This window comes from Egretta garzetta, unplaced genomic scaffold (assembly GCF_000687185.1).
Source record: "Egretta garzetta isolate BGI_Z169 unplaced genomic scaffold, ASM68718v1 scaffold160, whole genome shotgun sequence".
Lineage (NCBI taxonomy): Eukaryota > Metazoa > Chordata > Aves > Pelecaniformes > Ardeidae > Egretta > Egretta garzetta.
This window is the reverse complement of record NW_009258378.1, coordinates 352,985-372,126: the sequence shown is the minus strand read 5'-3', so window position 1 is coordinate 372,126 and position 19,142 is coordinate 352,985. Positions and strand designations below refer to the sequence as shown.

At 38.5% G+C, this 19,142-nt stretch overlaps 1 protein-coding gene across 1 annotated transcript in view; it reads left to right on the top strand.

Annotated features, from left to right (window-relative positions):
* PTPRM (protein tyrosine phosphatase receptor type M) overlaps positions 1-19,142 on the top strand; it is a 376,482-nt gene that overhangs the window by 80,590 nt on the left and 276,750 nt on the right. The window contains exon 7 of the mRNA XM_035895918.1: positions 8,507-8,800. Coding sequence (XP_035751811.1) covers positions 8,507-8,800 — 294 coding nt within the window. The remainder of the gene's footprint in view (positions 1-8,506; positions 8,801-19,142) is intronic.

The window sequence follows — 19,142 nt, the reverse complement described above, 5'->3', positions numbered from 1 at the left end:
GCATGTGTATGAGAGGCTAGCAGTAAAGGAGGGTTTGAAGGACAGGAGGCACAGTGGCCTAAATAAAGAACCAGGCCAAGACATTGAAAAAGCAAATCAAAGTGGGTGCATTTTAGAGAAAATGGAGAGAAGTGGGACAAGACGAGGAGGAGGAGGTTGTGAATAACCACTGTGTGAAGATAACATGAGAAAACAAATTGTAGTATGAAAACTTAGATGAGCTATTTGAACGGACAAATGAAGAAAGAAACAAATAGAGAAGGTGAGATGGGAATATAATTACAAGGCATGATGAAAAAAATGAGGTTATTTCAGTCCAAGCAAAGATATCATGAAAAGGAAATAAAAGGAGTGGCCAAAAATGGAAATGTATGGAAGTCAGCAAAGAGAGCAAGAAAGGGTGGAGTATGAACCCCAACAGGAATGATGAAGCATCTTTCAGACCTAACATGAGTGAAAACGAGAAAGGAGGCTGCCTGAAGGAGGCAGATGGAAGATTGACTACATCAGTGACAGGAGGTACAGAAAACCAAAGAAGTTAGATTTTTTTTTTTTTTCTGTTTCTTTGATTTAGGGTGTTTTAATTTATCAGTGCTCCTTTTACGGTACAGTAGATGAAATTATGAAGCGTATCATTAAAGCATTTCTGCTTACCCAGATTCTTTCAGAAAATTTGCACGGGGCGCTGTGAACAAGTGTATAGCCTTCGGGTGTAATCCCATTAACTACTTGTAGAGTGGTAAAGTAATTATGGTAATCCCCGTTGCCTCTATTGGAGCTTTTATGAGACCACCTGCAGGTCATTCCTTCTGACCTAAAAAGACCCATTTTAAACATTAGATGACTACACTGAAATAGCAGCATTAGGGGCTAATTAGTAAATATGCTTTCTTATTAATGGTGTATAATTAAGAAATTGTATTTCCTGATTTTTTTCAGCAGCTTTTCTGCAATGCTAATTAGCAGAATTCAAAGATAATGGATTGATTTCAGTGCACCTATATCTTTTTTAAATCCATTACCATCGATAAATCATAAGAAAATGTACATTTACCCATATTGCACATAATACTTAGCATACACGGGAATTACTGATGGGTTAATAATAGTATGTGTAGAAACAGTGGTGTAATTTCTCCCTGCTTTTTGTTGGAAACAATGAATCTAATTCTCTTCTCATTTACACTGGTGTAACTAAGCTGACTTAAGAGGAATTTCCCTGGAATTACATTTCTAGGATGACAGGAGAGTCAAACCTAGTGTTTATAAGTTAGAGAGAAAGAGTTCTCCACATTTATTGTGCTCTGTTTCATTCTGGTTACTGAACTTGTAATTCAAGTTGCAGATAAGTAAATCCTGCACCGAAATTCGGAATTTTTCAAAATATCTTTGTTTTCAAGTAGGGACATTTGCAGAGTACAGTGGATTATACCTCCATACGACGTTCATTCTGCTTCATTGTAGATATAGTTACACTAAATAGGAACTTACTCTAAGTAGATTCTAGTTACTTCTTTATGTGAACCTCTTTGAGGTTTGTAGTGCTGCTGTGGCGTGATGTTGTGTGGCACTGGAGACCAGGTACCAGAGCTTTTGAAATCAGCAGAAAGGCCACCGGTGTCAGGTGCTGCAAACCAAACCTGAAATCGCAAAGGAATAGGAATCAAATCTTGAAAGTGAGAAATATGTAAGAAACTGCCAAATGTTCCTTTTTTTTTTTTTCCTTTTTTTTTTTTACCTGAACAGATACAGCTCTAGCAAGGTTTAATTGGGGGGGGGGGGGGCAATTAGAGATTTGTCCATTAATCTGATGTTATCTTATTAAAGAACTGTAAACATGAATATTGTCTAGTTAACGAGCAAAAAAAGCCTGTCAGTGAACAGTTAGTCTGGCCTTAAACAAGGAAAAAAGGGATTTTTCTTTTTTAAAACTTGTTTGTGTTATCTTCTTATATGCCTTTTAGAGGATGGTGAAATAAAGTATTGATTGCTCTATTTAAATAAATCCTGAAGGGGAGGTTTTCAATTTACCCGAGTGTTTGTTCTGATAGGAAAGGCTGAAAAGGCAAGTGCCGTGTCATTGTGTGTGCTCAAACTACACAGTATCCTCATCTAAGTTTGTCAGAGAATTGGATTGAAATGTCACTTTATCTAATGGGAGAGATGAAATTGGCCTTGTCAGATCACCCACTTATTGTAAAAAACAGCAGTTCGTATCTAATAGGTGACATAAAAGTAATCAAACGTTGAGCAAAAGGAAAATAGTGGGGTGGAATTGATTAAATGTATTTGGTGAAGTAAATTAGGCTTCCAGATACAGTCCCTAGGTTGAATTTTTCTAATAGTGGGCAGATCCCACACAGATTAGATTTAGGAGAACAGAATGAGCCTGTCTGAGCAGACATCAGATTATTACAGAGTTCAGACTTCTTATTGAGTTCAAACAAGGTAAACCTAGGTGTCAAATTGGTTAAAAGGAGTTTTGTTAGGTTTTTAAGCAAGGGCATAGAAAGGTAATGCTGGCAGCTTAAATGTCTGCATCTTTCCAAGTGGGAGATTTAATGCCGGGAATAGAACCAAACGTCTCCTGGATCTCTGGAGCAAAGAATTTCTTCTGGTGGGCAAAATCAATTTGAGATCAAGACACAGTAATAAAATATTAAAGATTGTTTATCTCTTGTATCAGTTGTTCTCCTACATTAAGCGTACACAGTTACCTAATGTCTATTTTCCCTCCCTGCCAACTTCATGCTGGATCCATCTGTCTGTCTGTCTGTACCCTTTTTTACAAACAGTAGTGGTATCAGGACTTACTTTTATGGTTGCCTGACAATTCTTACCATGAAGTCCTGCTTTTGGGTGCTCATATTTTGGCAAACTGACTTCAGGCTGATATTTTCCAGTGTGGGTGTGTGCCTCAGCCTGAAGGTTTTGGGAAAACCTCTGGCCAAAACAGTTGAGATAGTTCAGCCATTTTAGCAAACTTGCCACAGGAAAGTGCTGAAGACTCTGGGCTTTGAAGCAGGACTTTTTCTTTTCTTTTTATTTTCCAGTGTGGGTGTGTGCCTCAGCCTGAAGGTTTTGGGAAAACCTCTGGCCAAAACAGTTGAGATAGTTCAGCCATTTTAGCAAACTTGCCACAGGAAAGTGCTGAAGACTCTGGGCTTTGATGCAGGACTTTTTCTTTTCTTTTTTTTTTTTTTTTTTTCAGTAGGGTAATAGCTATGTCAAGAATACTGTTTTTCTATTCTGTGAAAATCCGTTTTCACCGAGACCCCCATTCTGATGTGTACAATGGAGACCTCTCCAAGTTAAACTCTGAAATTCCCCCAAGATTCTAGATACAGTGAATGGAATTTAAATGCAAGCACTGAGCTGAGCTCCTCTGGGACAGGCTGGATCCAGGCACAGGAATCAAAAGCTGTGAGCTTACCGTTCCTGTGCTTTTTAGTATACAGCCCTCCACCTCACTGCGCCCTTGTACTGTGGGGGTGAAACGGTGACATGGATGATGTGGATAGCAAGGGGTGCAAGAGCAAGTAGCTGCATGCTCGGATGAGGTTGTTAGTGTTGGGACTGAAAGGTAGGCAAACTGAGAGGTGTTTTGAAATGAGAGGGGAGGTAGGTGAAAATTCAGGACTACGTAAGCGCTAAAAACCAGGGAGAAAGACAACAAAGGATGGAAGATAAACATATATACATACATGCATATGCAAAAATATGTATGTAGGGGATGAGGATGGGGGCTGAGGTCAGTGGAAAAGGGAACCGTCTAGTGCTGGCGGGGAGAGGAAAAGCAGATGCTAGAGAGAAGCATGGATAGAAGGAATAGTAGCAGACTGGAAGGAAGGGAGAGGAGCAGGCACAGAGCTTGTAGATAGAGCCTGGGGTAAAAAAAAACCAAATCTGGAGTGTGAATTTAGTGGTGTTGGAATGTGGGCATGACCATAGTGTGGGGAGAAAATGAAAACTGAGCAAAGCTGAGGGAGGGGTATGTGGGTTTAGACTACTCAGGTGAGCAGATGAGGATGGAGCGAGAGCAGTGCAGGATGAGGCGCCGCTGTCTTAAAAGAGAGCTGGCGAGTCAGGAGTGGGCAAGTCAAAGCAATTGGGTTTGGGGGGAATCATGTTTGGGGAAGGGAAGAGTTTGTGCCTACTACTGCTACTACAGAGCTTAGCAGGATATCTACTAATGTCCAGCTAATTAGCTTGTACCTGCATAGGCATATCGGGGTATAGTACAGGGACACTCGTTTTTCTGTAAAGTTTCAAAATATGTATAAAATATAATGACATTTTCTTAAATGATGAATTTACAAGTAAATTTAAGAACATTAGGACACTGGGTTCAGGTCAAGTTCTCATCCTGAACAGTCTCAGTAAAAGAATAGTGTAAAATTAGCTCATATCACGCTGTTTAGAGGTATTGTTTAATTAAATAAATAAATGCTTTGGCAGGAATTATTTAAAGACTTTTTTGAAAAAAAATACTGCTCAAAGAACCATGGTGTTTCAAAATCATTGCCTTGTCTTTTGTTACCAGGGGGGGTATTTGTTGTCCTTAAATGCTGCAAAATGGCACTGCTGTCCCTCGTGTCCAAAGGGATAGAATCATTTGCGTGCTCGGAAGAGGAGCATGGTAATATATATCTATGTATAGAAAAAAGGAAATAGAGAGGAAAATTGAAGAAAAAAAATTCTTAAAGCTGTCCAGTTGATTTCAAGACTAAAAATTTATAATGATTTGATTAGTTTTGTAATAATTAAGAAGTTATTAATGTGGACATAGCATCAGAGATGGTTGATACCTTATTTTTATCACTTCACCTACTCATGATGTGCTGAACAGTATCACATGGGAATATCGTGGCATTGTCTTTCTAACAGTTACTGTTTAATTAAAAAAAAATAGCTTGCAGGATAAGTGTTTCTTCCTTGTTCCCCTGCAAATGTAGCATGGCTCCATTCTCTTACTCTTTCACCTCAAAAGAAGAATCAAAAAATCATATTGTTACTACTGAGGTGGATTTTTTCATTTTTCAAGTTAGCTGTTCTGAGCCACAGAGAGGAAATGTCTATTTTTTTTATTTTTTTTTTGTGTGTTCTGTAACTCACTTAAATCTCAGAGATTTACATTATCTCTACTGGCATCTCTGTGTGATGCCTTTCCCCTCTCTATTAAAATTTGAAAAGACCTGCAAAATATAAAGATCTTAGGATCTTGTAGAAAATGTTTGGAAATTCTGTATAATTTAAAGCACAAAGCAGTGTAAATAAAGGAGTTGCTGTTTCAAGTATGTTTCCAGTTAACATAGAAGCACTTAAGGATAAATAGTTTCTATGTATGTACAGCTAAATTTGTTTTTATCCTCTGCATAAAAGAAGGGCTGCTTCTTATCATAAAGGCTTTGTCTTTTTCTCATATTTACTGTGAATGAGCCATTTGCGCAGGGTGACATTAGAGCATCTGCCTAAAGCTTTCTGTCATCTGCAGAACTCTGGCTTTGTAAGGTGGCTGCTGTTTTCTTTCCATAAGGGATCCTGCCCATCGCTATTTGCCACAGAATTGAGGAGGTCACCTGACTGTCCGAAGTCTAAAAGGAATTAAATTTGAAAATACGGATAAAATGATCTTATTTTTTATTTTGTAGTTAATATTCTGTTTTAAAAGCCTATCTTTAAAGGGTTTCACAGTACTGAATAGCTTTTTAAACTTGTTTCAAGAGAGATCTACAAGGAAGAACTCCTCTTTAAGCTAAACCATCGAACTAAATAGCCACTGCTACAAACTTGATTCTGCAGTCAGCTGACATTCCTTCCTTGAATGTACACAGCTGTAAAATCACAGATCTATTGTACCTTTTTCATAAAGGTATTAATTGGAAAATAATTTGCATGGTATTTATTTGAGACTACCCCAGTGGTCACCAGTAAAACTGCTTTTATTGAAAGCTAAAAGTGGTGCAGTCTGGTACTGACCCGATTAAGTGATTCAAAGTCCTCAGTATCCTAAAAAAATTAAATCATTCTGCCTAAAGTAGGAATAAATGAATAAGTCAGAAGAACAACTTTCATACCTTAGTCATGAAATCAGCTTATTATATTTGGCAGTACACCGTTTGTATTAAAGTGTCTGCTTAACTCCAGATCTCATGTTTTTAACCAGTCACTTAATAATGAGCATCATACTTGTAACGAAAGGTTCATTTTATGTAACCTCAATCTCTGGTAAGAAGACTACGTTTAGTATTAAACTACGTTACTGGTATTAAACTGCAGTATATGCAGGCTTTGCTGAAATCATGCAGCTTGCATTAACCTTTTGCACTTTGGTCACAAAGGAATGAAAAATATGCCCTGAGGGATAAAAAGACAATAAAATACTGTCTATTTCAAGTACTTGTAATACTCGGAATGAATTGGTGTAACCACTAACCTTAGTGACCTAACTCCTGAGTTCGCATTTTGAATGGCACTTCAACAGCCTTTAGTAGCATTTGAAACTTGAAAGTAATTAACTGTTCTTTCAGCATGGCTAAGTAAATGCCTTAGGATGCTCTATAAAAGTTCCATTTCATGTCTTGGTTCACAAAACAGCCTAATGATTTAAATTGATGCTAAATCATTTTGAGTCAAGTCAGAACTGTTTCCAGACACGCTATCGCTGTGTGAAGCCATAGTTTATATACTTCAGGAACAATAATTTCAATAAAACTGCAGTATGTGTCTAACCGAAAGATGACATCAGTTTGCCATATATTGCTTTTGGCATAGAACAGTGTTTTCCCCAGTGATTTGACAATGTAAACAATATTCTTTTCTTTATGGGCTGGAATCTACTACAATACATTAAACTATTTTTATGTCTGTTGCAATCATTAATAATTAGTAGACATGTTTGGAGACATTCTGGATTATTGCCCACTGTACCACGCTCTTTATGATAGTAATCAATTAGTTCTGTTAAGATGAGAAGACATAATGCCAATGCCTGTGTTTGCTGTTTTGTGATGTCATATTTCAGCAATTACTAAAGAGACTGCACAGATTGAAGCTTATGTACAAGTGTACAGTGCTAATTAGAAACACCATCTATCTGAGGCATAGCTAATCTTTGGTGTACATAGTGCTATGCGAGTTGAATACTCTTGCTCTAAATGAAAAAAGGTAGCATTAACGTAGGATAATTACGTTTGTTAAAACAGCAATTCTAGTATTTCTCAGGAAATATTAATACTTATTTCCAGACTTCCTTTCTTCCTTGTGCTTCATTCTTTTATATTCTTTGCTTTAGCTCTGACTTCAAAGTCCTTGAGGAAACAATGGAATATATAAATTCTTTTCTGTTTGACTACCTATATCTTAACATGTTGGGAAATGGTTAGCAGAAGAGGATAAATCTGAAACTACAGCTTAGGGAAGACAGATGTTCTACGTTCATTACGTATTCTATGTAGCCTTAAGAAGGTGGCAGTGTTTGCTGATAGATATGTTAAGAATATTGGATCAAACAGTGCCTTATTACAGCAGCCTGGTTTCATTCTACATGAATATATTTAACCAATGGGAAGGTGAATTTTATGCAGATCTGATGCATGAAACAGCAGAGTAATTTCCTGGTTAATCAATAGGGAAAAAAAAAAAGAATTTGTTATTTACCTTTACAAAGGGATGATGTCTGCAAATTATTGCTGCAGTCTAATTTGAAATAAAATGTCCATCATGTAATAAATAAAAGTGGTTCTAAAATTTTGCTCACTCTTAAAATCTTTGTAATGCAAACTATCAGGAGATCGCACAGATGCTTGCTCTGTGAGACAGAGTACTGTTTCTGTGTGGTAGTTACCGAAAATAAGCCATTACGTGAAATAGAGTCAGAGTTGTAGTAAAGACTCAAGAATTCCCTCGGCTCTCATTTAGAAGCGCTTTCTGCTTAACCAGGATATAGGACTTGGAAAAATACTATATTTATTCTGCTTACATACAAGTCTGAAAATCTGAAGGCTGGATAGTGCGGTCTGTGAGAAATAATGAATAAAAAGTTAATTTTGTTTTCATGCAAAAAACCCACTGTTCTGCCTATGCCTAAGAATAGACTACAATATCAATTTTAGCTTAAAAATATTAGTTTTGAGTAGGATTTATATTTACATCCAGCAAGAACTGTATTTTGATAAGAAAACCTGAGATCATCTTCTGTTTTAAATTGGAAGTTAAAAGTTGCCATGTAATGTCTGGTGAATAGAATTGCAGTTGCACCTGGTTTGAAGTTACATGGTATAAAGCAAAAGCTTTGTGTTAAAATCTCCAAGTGCATGAGCAAAAGTTTGCACATTGCAGTTTATTGGAAATGTGTTTATCTGTAGTGATGATTTCTTCATATCCATATATTTATGCAGTCTTCAGCTCTAACGTAGTACAAACCCCATTGTATATTTGAATGTTTTAGAAGCAGGTAAAAAGCCAGTATAATCACTGCTGCTTTTTGTAACTTCTTGTGCTTCAGAGCCACCGGTTCCCATTGCTCCACCTCAGCTGTCCTCAGTCGGTGCAACTTACCTGTGGATACAGTTGAATGCCAATTCCATCAATGGCGATGGACCCATTATTCAAAGGGAAGTTGAGTATCGAACTTCAAGTGGAAGCTGGTATGACATACAACCTGTGGATTCCACGAGCTATAAGATTGGACACCTGGATCCTGACACAGAATATGAAATCAGTGTATTACTTACAAGACCAGGTGAAGGAGGAACTGGATCTCCTGGCCCAGCTCTCAAAACAAGAACAAAATGTGCTGGTGAGTACTCAAAAGTGAATGGAGAGTGGTAAGCATCTTTCTAGGGTTAGAAACGTAAGTTATTTCACTAGCAGTTTTTCCTGTCTAGTTTAAACCAGCAGGCTGCAGGAATTAATGCTGGATGCTTTTAAATATAAGCTATAAGCATTTGCCAGCTATGATGACCTTGAAACCAACCCTCAGTGCCACTGTAGATTGTAGATGAAATCATACCTGTGCGTGCCTTAAAGTGGTCGGTGTAGAGTGCTGTATAAATAAACAGTTTTTACTATCAGGCATGCACTGAGCTCTCTCCATTTCATTACGCCCCTCTGTTGTCAGTGTATGTTTGGGTGTCAGGTTAGTTCAGACTTTGTTTGGTTTGGATAGAGTTTCTTTTTTCCTTTTTTCCAAGTCAGGTATATCAAACTTGTAGATAAAGTGGAAAGAGATCCTGTGTAACAGCAAAAGTGTGCACTGTTAAGTCTCAATTAGCAGATGAGGTTTAGCAAAGGACTGCTTTTTTGAGTGACTGATAACATGTCTTTTCATTAAATGAGATAGTGCGATTTGTGGTGCTGTGTAGCAGTCTTGGCTACTCTTTTGGATGTTATAACTAATACTGTTGACCTCTGACTGTAAAAAGATACAAAGTAGACCTATTATACAAAAGCAATTGTACAGTAATTTTCAGGAAGAGTGGCAGTGATATTAATTTGGGATTCAGCTGCTCAGAAAATAATAGAGTATAGTGTGACCTGGATTTTTTTTTTTGTCATTAGTATTTTCCCCCAATATTTTGAATCTTCTTTCTGCTACTGTGAAGTTGGTGGAAGATAGGCAGAAGCGCACCTAGAGGAAATGGGACTAAGCAAATGGTATTAGCTTATTGATCCTAATCTTTTTGAGAATGGCTTGCTGTTATTTGGTTTTTTAAACAGGAAAAATTACATACTTCAACAGAAATAATGAGGTATTTCCTTTGCATACGCAAGTAAAATTACTTTTTTGTAAAGTCACCTAGCCACCTGTTAGTGGCTAAATGGCATTTCAGTTGATCTGATCAGTGTGTTTATAAACACAGAATGAAATACAGTTGCAGTCAGAATCCCAGTGTTAATCTTTTGGAGATGCAAACTTATACAAGTACTCTTTGATACTCTTTTTGATTTTTTTATTCCTCCTATTACTGGAAATAAGTATTTAATGAAAAATACCAAAAACCAGTACAGTTAAGCTATACTAATAGTTAAGTATTTGTATTTATGAGATTTTCTTTACTAAACTAAGACAACTTTAGCTGAGTCAAAAGTGAGGCATAAAATTCAAAGTTCCCTTCAGGAGGGTTTCTGGGGTACTGTGCCTTTCAAAATAATGTAAAATTACTGTCTAGACAAGGTAAGTGTGTATTTAGTGCACAAGTGCTTCATTATTTTTTTTTTAAATTAAAACAGTTTTTCTCATAGTTTGATCATCTGCTTATATGACTAGATAATGTAGCATTGGGTGCTGTGTACGTGAGCCTGTCTGTGCGAAAGGGTTAGATAGTGTGGTGGGTTGATGCCAGCCAGCAGCCAAGTCCCCACACAGCCATTCTCTCAGTCACCTCTGCCGCTGGACAGGGAGCAAATAGAAGGAAGGCAAGAAGATTCATGGATTGAAATGAAAACAGTTTAATAGGTGAAGCAAAAGCTGCGTTCCCAAGCAAAGTGAAATAAGGAATTTATTCACTATTTCCCATCAGCAGGCAGATGTTAGGCACTTCCTGGGAAGCAGGGTCTCGGCACACGTAAGGGTTACTTGAGAAGACAGAGGCCATAACAATGAACAGCCCCCTTCCTCCTCCTTTCCTTGAGCTTTGATTGCTGGCCATGACATCATATGGTGCGGAATATCCCTTTAGTCAGGTGGAGTCAGCTGTCCCCGCTTGTGTCCCCTCCCAGCCTCTTGTCCAGCTTCAGTCTACTTGCTGGCAGGGGCAGAGTGGGAAAAAGAGAAAGCCTTGAGGCTGTGCAAGCACTGCTCAATGACATTCGAAGCACTGGTGTGCTATCAACCTTGGTTTAGTCACAAATCCAAAACACAGCACCATACAGGCTGCAATGAAGGACATTATCTCCATCCTAGCCAGACCCCGTAGAGAGAGAAATTGGGAATTTTAGTTCTATTTAAGAACATTGTATGCTTTCTGGTCTTTTCAGTGGTACGTACTGTTGAGTGTTAAAACGTGCATTCGGTCTCATAAACCTCTATGTACTGGAAGTATTTTATTACCTGGTAATGTCTTGTAATACATCAGCATTATTTGTGTTTTCATTAAGCTAAACACTAACCCTCTCAAATTAAAAGCAGAAAGTGATGGCTGACTGAAAAATTTAAATTGAATGATGATATTAAATCTGTCTCTACAAATTGGCTTTTTTGTAGCAGAAGATCCAGCTTTGAAGGTGTAGTGGTTATTGGTTAACTGTTAGCAAGTGACATGCTAATAACTGGCCCACGGGCTTAAAAAGAGATGCTGATAAACTAATGACGGTGTAATTAAGCTGGGTAGGAGTAAAATAATGCCAGTCTCCAAAGCATACCATAGAATTAATAAAACAGGAGTCTTTAAGAGAAGAGTCATTGCACCTTTTTAATTACTGTGATAATTGTATGCTTCTTGGCTGTTCCCTAGGGGTCTTGTGAACCACTCGGAGAGCTGAAGCAGTGTGCAAGACATTCAATAATCTTAATAGTTCTCCAAAGCATTTGAAATATGTTTTCATTTTAGCAAAATGAGATTTCAGAGGCTTGTAATAGACAAGTCCTGTCTGTAACTTTAGTAAATAAAAGCATCTATAATTAGAATGCAAAGAAAAAATCTCTCCAGACTTGGCTGCATCACCCTCAGTGGAGCAGTTATATACTTTCTAAAGTGCTTTGCTTCTTTTTCATGAATTGTAATATAAGAGTAAGTGCTCTTTCAGTGTAATGTTCAGGAAGGCCGAGGAATTACATTCAGGTCTGGATTAGATTTAACCTAGAACGTGGAGTTCAGGTTTGAGAAAGAGGGATTTAATGGATTTTGGCTGTCGTGAACCACATTTGAGTCAGACTTAGAAAAAAGGTTTTTTCTCATTTCAAGGTCTGAAACCGAGGCCTCTGCAGATTGTCTGGAATTTGAATCACCAGTTGCTGTGCTCAAAGCTCCCTCTTCCCACAGCTGTGTTATGAACCTAGAAGAGTGCTGCCATTTAAAATAAAAGGGGGGCAGAGGAGACTGGAATAGAATTCATCATGAGATACATGACAGAACATTTCCATTATAAAGTATATCTCAAATTGCTCTAATGTACATTTTCACCCTGGTGCAGTTGTAAAGTAAGAATTCCAGAGTAGTCACCCACGATTAGAGTTATTTAGGGTCAGGATATCAGAATGCTTCAGACTTCAGACACTGTTATCAGAGGAATAAGACTGTTAGCTCAGTGTGAGGCTTGCAATGCCAGCCACTGCTGTAGAGACCTCAACCACCCAGCCATTGCTAGCAGCTACATAGCTGCACAAGTATTTGAACCAAAGAAATCACCTTGTATGTAAGCACAGAACCAACAGTGGCTCTGCCATATGGGATATAATAAGTTTGAGGATCTGAGAGTCAATGGTAATAAAAAACCCCTGTTATCCCTTACTGAAGTAGATTGGGAATCCTCTGGTGCCTGAAAAAGTCCAGAATCAAATCTTCTCTAAATCTAATCAAAACCCAGTGGAACTGCCCCTAGTAAAACCTAAGTAGGAATGTTGAAGGATTAATAAGGTAGACTATGCTTTGTAGTTTCCTCTTATCCATTTCCATATTTCTGTGAGTAGAATATTTCAGGGCTTTGCAACATGTTTTGTCTTTGACATGCATTGCACAATACAAATCTTGATCCCATGTGTCCCTGCACTCTGACGGTGAGGCAGCGCCCCAGTTAAAACAGTCTCCTGGAAAATCCAGAACTGCTAAATGAGCTCCTGCAATTTTTATTTTTTTTTTTGCTATGGCCTCTCTATTTATGAAGCTTTATTTCTAAACAGTGTTGTTTCTTGAATCTGCTGTTGAACAGATAGAGCTTAAAGCCAGCTACCTTGGGAAGAAAAAGTAAAATAAAATCCTCTCTCCTGCTAAGGGAGAGGATTTTTAAGACCTTCTAGGGAAAATTGTTGCCTTTTTCTCATCATGTTTCTTTTTCCACTGTGACATTTGGAATAATCCTAGAAAATTACCATCTCTTCCTTTTCTGAACCAGAAAACTCTATTGGAATTTAAGAAAATAAAAAATAAATAAAAAGACTGCCACGAAGGAAACTTCTGATGGACTATCCCCAAATTGCGATTTGTTTGGTTTTTTTTTTTTTTTTAACAGTCAGATCTCTGCTTCTCTGTGCTGACACAGTTATTGCCCGGGAGTATTTTCAAAAACAGTCACTGTCAATTTAACCAATGATTTTCCAGGCAGAGAGTTCACATGTTCCTCATACAAGGAAGTAACAGGAATGTTTTAATTAACATAGTTCATTTTGCTGTGTCTTCTGTCCCGTCACCTGAGCTTGTCAGGAGGAAAGCTGTTACTCCCAGTACAGCTGAGCTCTTGAATCACTGCTGCAGGTTAGTTGTAAACTGTTACTCCTAGAAGGCTTCGTTACAATCTGGAAGAGCAGAGCAGAGGAACTCTTTAAGTCCCCACTCTTAAAGATTATTATTTTTCATTTTATTCATTTTTCTCACCGCTTTGGCTTCAGCTGGGTAATTTTACAAGGTGTGAAATTTGGTTCTGTGCTGCCCACTGGCATACACTGACATTGTGAAAAAATCTACGTGTGCCAAAAGATGGAATGAACATCCTCTTCCCTCTGATCAATTAAGACCTCATCTCCTGTTAGCAGATCCTGAAAATGATCAGCTGTGGACCAGAGCAACAACCCTATTTTTACTTGGGAATGTTAACTAAGTTCCTTGTTTTGTCCTTTTCATTGCTAAAAGGGGTGCATAATTTATGAGCATATAAGGTCTATAGCATAGGTTCACCGTTGAAAATTGTAGCCTGATCCAAAGCTGAAGTATAAAACTCTTAATCTTCCCCATCTAGCCATTTTAGATAGTCCCTACAAATTATACAGCACTTTGCTGTCATACACTCTCTGCATCAGGTTGCAACCGACAAAATAATCCTTAGGCAGGCAGTATGAGCCAGGAACTGTCTTGAACCCTGCACGCGAAGGCAGTGTGCTCCGGTATACCATATAGTATGCCACCACTTTTCTCCTGCCCCATGACATGGAGCACTTGCCAGGTCCTGCAAGACAGACAGTCTGCAGCCCATAGTGTGTGACATTCTGAATACTCAATCATCTTTGAGGTTGGTCTTCCCTATTTTCTACCCTCCCATCTTCTTTTGTCATTAGTTCTGTAGTTAGTCTCTCCGTTTGTCAGTGTTCATGCCCTAGCCTGTCTTGAATCTCAGTGATACTTACTACTTATTTCCATGCCCTTCCCCATTCTGTTATCACCATTAGGAAAGATGAGTTCCTTCCTAAGAACTTATCTAGGTTGAAATGGCGGCTGCCTTTCTCTGTCCTTGCAGGCTTCTTTGAATCTTTTGACCCTTTTGTCTCAAGAAGAGAGGAAGGATCTTTGTGCCACTAGGAACTAAGTTCTTCTTAAGTTGCTGTACCTTGGGGGACTGCCTGTGAACAAGTTCAGTTTTTTTCAGGCGTATAACAGCGAAGTCTTAATGTCGCTTAGTTTGGTGATCATAAGAAAACTTCATCTTAAAGCCGAACTGCAGGTTCATTTCTACAGCTCTTTCTCAGAACTTAGCAATTTTCTCACAAGTTTGAACCAAGGTTGTGCAGCTGTGTTGTATCAGTGCTAGACCTCAGATCACAGACACCTGAACCCTGAAGGAGGAGGGATACAGATATTACACTGGTTTATTTTCCATGGAAGAGTTCAGTGATATATCTAAAGACACTATTTCAAAACTGAAGCTGTAATAAACTTTAGTAGGAAGTTGCACTGATTTATCAGAATAGGAAGTCCACAGTGAACTTACATTTCATGTATCGTTTTATTTTGAAAGTAAGTTACAGTTTTAAAGAAATTTCAAATGAAGAATACCTACTGTATCACCCTTTCTCCTAATGCCTTTCTGATATACTATCATTCCCATATATAGTCCACTTTCTCATAAGAGTAACAGCTAGCATTGGATTTTCTCCAGTGTAGCAGGTGAATCACAGCTTTTGGATGTGCAGAAGGTAAGCTGATAGATTTTAATAGAATTCCAAGAAAATATTACCTAGTGCGGTGCATATCCATGTCTCTGTCTCTGTTGTCACCTCTGATTAGGAAACGAAAAAAATGCATCTCCTTGGAAAGAGCCCTACTGAAAACACAAATGATGTCCAGCTGTGACTACTGTATGCAAGTTCTTCCTTGGCAGCCACTTGCCTGGAAGCAAGTACCCAGGTTGTTCCTTACTGAGCTGATTTCTCTGATGCTGTCTCACAGAACAGCCTTCCCTTGTGTTATTGGAGATCTTGGATCAAGAAAAAACAAAATAACCCAAATTCCTTCCATTAAAAAATCCTTTTCAGTCCAGTTCTCCTCCTCTTCGCCTCGCAGTCTAAAATTCACCTCTGGGAGTCGTTTAAGTCCATGAAAGCAAGAAAATGCAGTGAACAGCAGCAAATCCAGCTGCAACAAATGCCACTCCTATCTTCAAGAAGGGCAAGAAGGAAGACCCAGGGAACTACAGGCTGATCAGCCTCACCATAATCCCTGGGAAGGTGATGGAACAACTGGTCTTGGAAACCATTTCCAGGCATGCAAAGGGCAAAAACGTGATCAGGAGAAGTCAGTATGGATTCACAACAGGGGAGTCTTGTTTGATGAACCTGATAGCCTTCTGTGATGAAATGGTCTGGTAGGTGAGGGAAGAGCAGTGGAGATACTCAAAAGCTGTCTGGACATGGTACTGAGCAGCCTGCTTTAGTTTGGCTCTGGTTGAGTAAGGGTGGGATAGGGGGTGCTTGGACCAGAGGGACCAGACCCTTCCTACCTCAACCATTCTGTGATTCTGAGTTTCTGTCAAACTCTGGGAAGAGGAGCTGTCACCATGGTGTCTATTAAATTCTCCTGGACTCTGCTCTCACAAGCAGGTATGTATCATGATCTCTCCACCATATTCCTGTCCTTCCCCGAAGCTGTATGAACAGTGAGGTACAGTGTGATGGAAAGACTCTTTATCATAGACAAAAGTTTGAGTTCCATCACATCATTCTGGATGCTTCTTCAGATTTGTGGTTGCCAATGACAGGGAAAAATAAACATTTTCCTTTAGAAAATAAAACATTATCAGGATATCTGCCTTTTCATCTCAAGTGTGTCTTTCCTTTGCAGGGGAAATCGCAGGTCGGTTTTCCATTCAGTGAATCTTCAGCCTATGGACACAAACACTTTTCCTAGTATCAGCAACCAAATGAGCTGCTGTTATGCAGAAGTTACTAATCCCTGCAGTTTTGTGTCTTCATCACTCCCTAAATACATATTTTTGGTTTAGTTACAACATCCAGAGGTCTCATTGGAGAAATGGAGTATTTTCCCACCCCACCACCTGAAGGGGGGCTCTCCTGTCAGGAAGAGGACAGGCAAACTCCTGCAAAGATCTAGGTCTGCTGGCCTACTCTCTGACACGTGGGCTGGAGCATACAAGGAACATAGACACATTCTAGTGATGATAAGGATACAGAGTATGAAACCTGACTATCAGATCTGTTTGTTTTGAGGAGCTCCTCATTATAACGAGGAGAAGCATTTAGGGTTCTTTCCTGACAATTATAGCTGGCTTAATACAGGGGTGGAAACCGAGTGTTTGTAAAAAGAGCTGCCAGGTAGGACTGTCTTTGGTCATGTGAAAAGCAGTCATGTAAGTGGAGACTTAGTTCTTCACTTTATTAGATTCCCATTTCAAAACATTTGCAGAGGAAGAAATTAACCTGCTCTTTCAGACAAATGAACCTTCACCATCAGCAAACCTGAGGGGGAAAATTATTAATTTCACATCTGCCAGGTAGGGGGAATGTGAAGAAAACATAATGACCCTTGAGAAAAAGTAGATAATAAGATTTCTCCTATGACATATCTCCATCTCCAGATTTGTTGCAGTCTCTTATTAATTACAAGGATAAGCTCAAAAAACACACACTCAAAAAATGATTTTACCCAACTTTGATTTAGAAAGAATTTCTCAGTATGGAGTGAAAAAGGGGAGTGTACTGATTATATTCAAAAGACTGGTATGTGGGCACCTTTAATAGAAGTGGTAAATTAGGCATACTTGTGAAAAATATTGATAGGGCATTCCTTAGTATTATTCTGTTCTGAACAAATTGAATGTGAACCATTCCACGCATGCTTTAGATCTCGCTTTTCAGAAGTATTATCACTGCAGATTTAAATAAGTGCATTGGTACTCTATTATTAAAAGCAATTAGAAATATAGAGCAGAGAAAGCTTTGGGTATAGATGCCTTCCCTGTGAACTTCCACAGGTGCCTTGAATTTATCCTTAACAACTTTCTGCCGAGCACTTTCTCCCTTCTTCTGAGGGCAGTTTTCACATCAGTTATTCCAGTTTTCACATCCAGTTCATACTGCCTTCCAGTTATAGGGAAACTTAACTTCATTATTGACAGTGCTGATCCTTTGGCAAAAACATTAGCAAATGAGACTGGAAAGGATGGCTTTTCCTCTGACTTAGTGGAGAAGGTTTTATAAAAAAAAACAAAGCAAAATCTTTTATACATTTGAAGTGGCCAAAGTATAGTTAACTTCTTCAATTTATATCTAAAAGAATAATTAGGCGTGCCTGAGAGTGTGTATATGTGTATATAGACATAGACACACATCTCTCTCTCTCCATCAATCCAATTCTCTTTCTCCTTCATATATATGTATGAATGTGTCACCCCTATGACCAAGGAGGATTTAGGCTCTGAACAACAGGGGGTTTTAATTAAAAAAAAAAAAAGGTTGAGTGAGCTTTTGAGCCATCTGCTTTAGGAGCCAGGAAAATAAGATGTTGCATAGAAAATGGAAGCCTAATCTCTGAAAAATTTGTCCACTGAATATTGCCACCTTATGATGGTAGTCCCATTTTCCCTTATGACAGACCTGCAAGGCAAGAGGCAGCACCCAATTAACCAGGAATCCACTGTCAAATGGAGTATTTGATGTTAGACTTCTGCTTGTCTATCCTTAGCCTCCTGAATGAGGGCACTAGTTTGGCACACCCTCATCATCTTCTGGAATTAAATTCTGGCAGGACTATGTCAAATTCATTTAAATTTGAAACAAGTTATTTAGATGACATTTGCCAATGGTTTTAAAGGGTATTGAGAGATGGAAATGGATGAACAGACAGATGTGCTCCTCTGTAGTATTATTTTAAGGCTCAGCCTTTCATTTGAGACTGTTAGACCACTCTTGCCCAGCAGTTTTGGCCTGGGTTTTTATTTTTGGTAAAAACACATAACCACATAATTCTATTGGAACATCTGTGAAGCATGAAACATCCAGGAATTATGTAGAAACACTGCAATACTTAACATTTTGAACCTTTTAGTTTTCTTGTTAAAAAAACCTGCTTACGAAAAAGTAAAATCAAAAGCTTGCAGAATGAATGGTGCATTAATTCTATCTCACTTCAAAGGAAGACGAACAATGACACCACTCAGGTACTTCTTTTTTTTTTTTAGTCCTTGGGAGGCATTTTGGCTTTGCAGAGCTGTTTATTTGACTAATGTAGAACTCTTGTATGCAGAATCCAGTCCAACCTCCTGAAGGTTCCCAGGAAGAAGAGTTGATGCTGTGAATTCTGGCTTTTCTGGTACTACTTTTTGCCATAAAGTGCTATTTCAACTTTATAGCCTAGACTATAGACTAGGTGTCTAGTCTGAGACCTGAAATCAGGGCGAATATCAAGAAATAGCACAACTTCAGAGGGAAAAAAAAAAAATCTCTCTCTTCATGGTGCTAAGTCACTGCAGGTGATAGTAATGCTGTCCTACAGTCCTAGGATCACTTCTGGTCTGCAAGTACGCATCACATTTCTGTTTACAACTACAGAAAAAAAAAAGGTTGAGACAGTTTAAAGAGCACTAGACCTCTGTTTCTATAGTTTAAAAGAATAGTTTTGTTTGGTAATCCATCTAATTACTGCTGAGTGTGTTGGTTAGGCAGGGAGGAGCATCCCTGTGGAAGTGAGATTCTTCCAGACTCTTATAGGCAACAAATGTTTGAGGGAAGAAAGCTGCTCTGTATTCTTTTTTGCTTC